The sequence below is a fragment of the Cottoperca gobio genome, chromosome 17, assembly GCF_900634415.1.
Source record: "Cottoperca gobio chromosome 17, fCotGob3.1, whole genome shotgun sequence".
NCBI classification, from domain to species: Eukaryota; Metazoa; Chordata; class Actinopteri; order Perciformes; family Bovichtidae; genus Cottoperca; species Cottoperca gobio.
Window position 1 is genome coordinate 10,668,453 of NC_041371.1, and position 6,638 is coordinate 10,675,090.

The 6,638-nt window shown below is 39.2% G+C and overlaps 1 protein-coding gene across 4 annotated transcripts; it reads left to right on the plus strand.

The window, feature by feature from the left end:
• The first annotated feature begins 2,241 nt into the window (after positions 1-2,241).
• Positions 2,242-6,367, plus strand: LOC115022504 (aquaporin-4-like). 4 transcript variants are annotated; one of them, XM_029453505.1, is made up of 6 exons: positions 2,249-2,315; positions 2,402-2,468; positions 2,938-3,355; positions 3,448-3,612; positions 4,234-4,314; positions 5,195-6,367. In XM_029453505.1, the coding sequence occupies exons 2-6, from the start codon at positions 2,407-2,409 to the stop codon at positions 5,444-5,446; spliced, it is 978 nt and encodes a 325-aa protein (XP_029309365.1). In that variant the 5' UTR covers positions 2,249-2,315; positions 2,402-2,406; the 3' UTR covers positions 5,447-6,367. The 4 variants fall into 4 exon arrangements, with proteins under 4 accessions (XP_029309363.1, XP_029309365.1, XP_029309364.1 ...); XM_029453503.1 differs by lacking the exon at positions 2,402-2,468 and having other exon boundaries at positions 2,242-2,315; XM_029453504.1 differs by having other exon boundaries at positions 2,255-2,468.
• Positions 6,368-6,638: the final 271 nt, after the last annotated feature.

The window sequence follows — 6,638 nt, forward strand, 5'->3', positions numbered from 1 at the left end:
TTGAAGTATTGTTTAGTCTGAAATGCAACTGCTAAAACTTTCCAAGAATCTACTTGTAAGATCATCTGATATAAAAACCAAACAAAGTTCACCAGAAATGTGCTGTTTCTTCTCCGCACTGCAAAGAACAGGACAAAATGACACAACTATATATATTATTTAATGATCTTGCAGTTATCAAAGAAAATGGAAGTAGGATTATAGCTGAAAAATGAATGATGACATCAAAAAGGATCATATTTAAAGCTGAATTTAATTGTAGGTATTCTGGAGAAAGATTGGTATCATTTATTTACTCTTCCTTCAAACACTGTTGAATTCATTGGAACAGAATGAAGCAGCAATGAACTAAATCACTAACTACTTTAAGAGCCACCATAAAATATAGTTGGTTAAAAATTAGCCTTTGCTGTTTTATTATGACTGATAAAGCATGCATACATTTTAAAAATGGAAAATGCTACAGGGATGCTTTTAATTTTTAATATTATCTGAGTTTAATATGTAATCCAATTCACAATGACATGTGATAAAAGGAAACATCAGCATCTTAACATTGTGTCACTTTGAGTCACTTGTCCAGTCTCCTTCATTGTCAATGCACAACTCTGCACAAGGTTTGGATTCAAGAGTTCCAGGTGAAACTGATCCAGGTTTGTAAAAGGGAATGGACTTTATTTGGCTTAGAGTAAAAGTCGTGATCCAGTTACTTGTGTGAAATAGATGCAAGTCTAAAAGAAGACAGAAAAGAAATAGTGCTTCCACTCAAAATAGTTTCAGTTTGGTAGCTCTCGCACAAGGGTGTGCAGAAATGTTTGTTTCCCTTCGACACAAGGAGGAGGAAAGTGTGTTATTATTTTTGTGGGAAGCATGGCATCAAATGCTCACTGCTAATCAATGAAAACATCGGGCATGTCTTACATTATAGGTCATATAGATTTTCACATGTTTTTAATCTATATTTCCTTCAAGATCAATATCATAATGGCACCCAACACCGTCAGCGACAGTACTGTTACAGCTACAGCTACTGTACATTTGCAGTCTTTGGCACTTAAACGGACAAAAAGAAAAGAGCATATTTTATTTTTAATCATCTTTTGAGTTCTTTCTTGTAAGAGCCTTGACTTCACTTTGAGTAATTAATAGTAGGAAATGTGTGGATAATATATGGTATGTTAAGTTACGAAGCTGTGGTGTTTTCATCATATTTACTTATTTACTCACTCATGTAAAGGTCACATTAACCCCAAAAAGGAATGTCCGTGATGAAAACAGGTGAATGTGTTTCTTACAGTATTTGTATTCATCCTATAAGGATCGTGTTTGATCACCATAAAGATACATTTATTTTTCCATTCCAATTAGGCTACGTTCTTTCGTGGAGGCTTATCATGGGGAACAAATAATTAAGAAAAACTATGTGTGTGCGTGTGTTTGCCAGTGTGCAAACACTTAACCGCTTGATACAGATAAAATAGAAATGTGGAATTGTATTTGCCTAATGGAAACTTACGATTTATGGTGTTCAGCTCTGTTACACATCCTCCAAACCTGGAGGGTGAACCAGGACGTTGCTGAATCTTCAGATCCTACCTGTTACACAAAAAAACTCAACACTGTTGGCTTTTTCTTTTGCAACTTAAGTCAAAAATCCATGCTGCCCTAAAGAGTAAAAAAAAGAAGTTGAGCTTGAGCAACTTTGACTACGATAATAATGAATCATACTTTATAAGATGATGATGTGTTTTGTATGAAAACATTTATTTTTATTTGTATTGGAACTATTTAACTATAACTACAAAATAATGTACAATATTTGCATTTGGAATGTAGTGAAGTAGAAATATAAAGTAGCATAAAATGGAAATACTCAAGTAAAGTACAAGAAATAATTGATTAATTTCCACACACTGATTTCTACACTTTGGTATGTTGCATCTAGGTTGATTGAAGATAAGATTTATTTTGAAGAGGGTAAGTTGATATGTTCAATACGTTTTTTCATTGACAAAATGGTCATTTAATGTGTATATTGTGCATACTTTGTGTTCTCAAAGCTCTAATATGACTCAGATGCTGAGGCTGACTGGGTTACTGAGCGGTCGCACTTTGTGCAACAGTCTGTTTGCACAGCAAGCAAATGTCACGACTCCTCCCCCCGTGCAGGCTCTTTAATTCCCGTGAGGTGATGCCCTGCTAGTAACTTAATAAAGCTGCTGGATTCAACCCCAGGGCACAATGTGTGGATCATGTTCGTCTGACAGACCTGCTCTCTGCTCCAATCCTGCGCTCACACTGCCTGCTGCTTTCCTGTAAGTACTACAGGGTCACACAGCCATTTCAACTTTTAGAAATGATGAAGGGAAAGATGTCTCTTGCTGCTTGAATAACTCACCAGGACTTATGAATGAAAACACATCAGACACAAAGGGGACAGAGAGGGTGAGAACACGTTATTGCATTCGGTAAGTTTTAGTCGTTTGACCTAGGAAAACAAGTTGCATTGACAAGTTGTCAATGCAACTTTTTTGCCTCGGACGTTTGTTGATATTTCATTTAAACAAATGCAAAAATACTCTGAATGTACAGCAACTTAACAGATGCTTAAGTTAATGTAAAGCATGTTCTCTTTAGTCTTAATAGTCAAAATATGTAAATATTACTTCCATCCTGGTCAAAGTGTAACGATTGACAGCAGTTAAACATTGTATGCTTTGACCGTAATTGCAACAGTTTGCCCCTGTACACAATGTTTAAAAAATGCTGTGTATGGCATTTTGTGATGGAAAGTCGCTGGCTTATAACCCAAGTGGAGTTCTAAATGTTGTGCACAGAGGCAGCCATGCTGATAGGGTTCAGTACATTTCCAGCCACATGCACACACCAGGAATACGTAAGTAGGTTAATCATTTTGCTCATTATTATTTCTGCCAGGAGCTTCCTGTCCTGGTGTAACTGTCAGAGCATAATGGTGGCATTTAAAGGGATCTGGACCAAGGACTTCTGGAGGGCTGTGTCTGGAGAATACCTTGCCACTCTCATCTTTGTCTTTCTCGGTCTGGGTTCCACCATCAACTGGGCTGCAGGGGAGGAGAAGCCTCCCCCAGCTGACTTAGTCCTTATCTCTCTGTGCTTTGGCCTAAGCATCGCCACTATGGTGCAATGTTTTGGTCACATCAGTGGCGGACACATTAACCCGGCGGTCACAGCTGCGATGGTTGTAACAAGAAAGCTGAGCCTGGCAAAGGCAATATTCTATGTGGTGGCTCAGTGCCTCGGAGGTATCACAGGAGCTGGGATCCTGTATTTAGTAACACCTGCTGCTGTTAGAGGGTCCTTCGGTGTGACCTCGGTAAGAATCTGACCATAATGATTTTCACTTATATGTGTATGATAGCTTTTCTTAAAAGTTAAAGTTCATAAGGAAAATATTCTGTTTCCAAGGTGAACGCCAACATTTCATTAGGACACGCTCTTCTTGTGGAGCTCCTTATTACATTCGAACTGGTCTTCACCATCTTCGCCACCTGTGATCCCAAACGCACAGACCTTGGAGGCTCTGCTAGCCTTTCCATCGGCTTTGCTGTAGCTATTGGTCACTTGTTTGCAGTAAGTACCTTCCAGTAAGTTACGTATATAAGAGATATGAAATGGTAGTTAAGGTAAGAAGGAAAGGCAAATCTTTGTAGCAGTGATTCTCAAATACTTTTGTCCTCTGCCCCTGTTGTTATTTTCCAATATTCTCATGCAAAAATCATATTCAACACAACATTAAAGAATAGAAGACTAGTTACAAGTGCAAGCCTCTTAAGCATGCGCTGCAAGCTGGAGCATGATGCTTCTTGAGAAAGAGCAGGCGCATCAAAGCATATATTCTTCTATGTGTGATATTGTACGCTTCTCGCTGATTCACACCCACATGCACATCTTTATTGGAGGCTGCCATCGCATAGCAACCAATCTCTGGGGGCTCCCTGAACCCTGCAGTACAAATGAATGCACAGGGAAATAGATGTTATCTCTTGCACTGCTCAACGGATTTCTCCCTGGGTCTGTTTATCAAATGCATATATACATTCACTATATCTTCTATTAGATAGATTTTGCAGTATGAGACATGTTCTGTAAGTCAAAGTAAGACAGTGTTATACCTTAAAAACATATATCTGATGATAATGTGATGATGTTTAATCATTTAGACTGAAAACAATGCTGTTATGTGTCTTCTAGATCCCTTATACTGGAGCCAGCATGAACCCAGCTCGATCCTTCGCGCCTGCGCTGGTCACACTTAACTTCGAGAACCACTGGGTAAGAGATACTCGCCTAAAAGGATTATCTTTCGTCTAGGAGTTTGCATTGCCAAAATATTACCCAGGTACTCCCGATAGAGGCTGGGCAAGTTTGACTGGCCATATATGTATGACTAAGTATTTTAGTACTATAGTATAATAAATCAGTTTACTGGTTTTGATGTTATGTCATGGTGACATGCCAAAATACTGAAATTATTTGCAGTATATTATGATGATGTCGTGAAGAGGGCAAGCTCTACAGTAGGCTAGTATGCCATGCTGAAACCTGGTAAGGTCGCATTTTCAGCACCATTGCCAGAACAGTAAAAACAGCTGTCACCTAAAAATACAATCAAAGAACGGTCTTTCACTTATATTAGTAAATGTAAAGACAATATCTGGTATAAATATATGGCCCTTGAATTTTTGACTTCATCCAACAACAACAAAAGTGCCAACAAATCCCAAACTTACAGCATTTTATCCTCCAACTCCATAATGAGATGTCACGAAAGAGGTGTAAAATAGCTTTAGAGCTGAATTTTTGTATCCTGGCAATTATTTCCACCGAGCTATTTGCAGAAAGCATGGTGTCAATGCTGTGTGTGAGTATTGGGGGATGTGCTTGCGTGTTACACTGTCAGTAACTGTCACTGTGGCTGGTATCATATTCAGAAGTGTCCTCTCTTGGAGGCAAAAGCTGGATGCCGCAGACACTGATCTACCTGCTTCTGATTAAGGTTGACCCTCTTTTAACGTGTGCTGTAGCCTAACCAAGCAGGACAGTTTGACAGTTATGGTAGCGATGCCAGTGTTGCATTTTGTCGGCTGTAATAAAACATCTCCCCATAGACACTGATTAACCAACTGACGAAATAATGTGTTTGTTTTTGCAGGTGTACTGGGTGGGACCCATTCTGGGAGGCATCCTTGCTGCTGGTCTGTATGAATACCTGTACTGCCCTAACCCCGAGACAAAGAAGAGGCTAAAGCAGGTCTTTCAGAAGGACCAGTCAGGGGTATACAGGGAGGTGGAGACAGAGGACATTGCCATCAAGCCGGGATCCATCCATACTATCGATCTGGAGAAAGCTGAGAAAAAGGATCCTTTCCGGGACTCGACGGGAGAAGTGCTGTCTTCAGTATGACTATCACGTGCACTGGAAATGGAGACCAATTTGTAGAGCAGAATGACAATCAAACTTTGGAGTACCCATCTTGAGTTTGCCCCCTCCCCCCCTGCAAATCAGAATATGATTTCTGTCCACGAGGCTTCACAGCAAGGCTAAATTACTCTCATTGTCATAAAGCTAATATGATGTTATGGCTCAATCCCACAAACATCTACAACCTGTTCAATACTCCTCCTGAGGCCCTCCCGTAACAATTTTACAGCAGCGTTGGCATGTGGCCGCACATTGCACATTGCACTGCTGAATGCCGGCCCGCAATACATTGTGGTTGGGAAATATGTGTGGGGTCAACCAATTATGTGGGGTCATCACGCTGAATTGGAGAAATGAAGAAGAAAACGCAGGCTTGTTATTTTTGGATTAGTGTCACATTTGGTCTATGTGCTGTATGTTTAATAACAGGAGAGAATTTCCTTGTAATCATTAAGCACATTACCGGTCCCGAGCAATGTAAGGCAGTTCTGACAAGCATTATTACCAAAGTTGTATTACAGCGCTCTCTATTTCCAGTGCATTAGTCGGGGAAACAACCAGTTAATGGACATGGAATCACTTTTTGATGTTTATTACGTCTATTGCTACATAATGTTTTTGGTGTTTTTTCTATTTCGTAAAAAAAAGATGTAATTCTTAGCTGTTGTTATTTTAACGATCTAGATTTGGTTTGTGTAACATGTTTCATATTTCTCTTTATGGTTTTATTTCAGACTTAAGTTGTTAACTTATTGATAAGACATTTGGCTGATGTCTTTATGATTTTGCATTTTGCTCGGTTCTTGTTTTATGCTTGCACATAAAAACGTATACTGGAAGTTATAGAAGATGTAAAAGATCTTTAAGTTTTAATAATAAAGTCTATTTTAATTTGTTAGTAAATGCAGTGCATTTATATAGCACTTTTCACATGTCAGCATTAACCCATTCACACACATTCATACAGAGTCAGAGACTATCGTACTGCTCATCAGGGGTGACAAACATTCACACACACTCACACACTGAATCACAGCAATTTGGCAGCAAGTTGACCGCATGGGGCCGGAGATTGAACCACGACTACTGTACCTCCTGAGCCGCAGCCACCTTTACATTATCAATGATTTTTTTTGGCTTATTATTATGTCTTGAAACATGCAAAAAGGATAGA

Bases quoted from the DNA above. Each gene is read 5' to 3' on its own strand.
- LOC115022504 (XM_029453503.1), top strand. From the start codon at position 2,242: ATGTGTGGATCATGTTCGTCTGACAGACCTGCTCTCTGCTCCAATCCT. The intron at 3,356-3,447 runs GTAAGAATCTGA...TCTGTTTCCAAG, and splicing joins GGTCCTTCGGTGTGACCTCG to GTGAACGCCAACATTTCATT. The intron at 3,613-4,233 runs GTAAGTACCTTC...TGTGTCTTCTAG, and splicing joins CTATTGGTCACTTGTTTGCA to ATCCCTTATACTGGAGCCAG.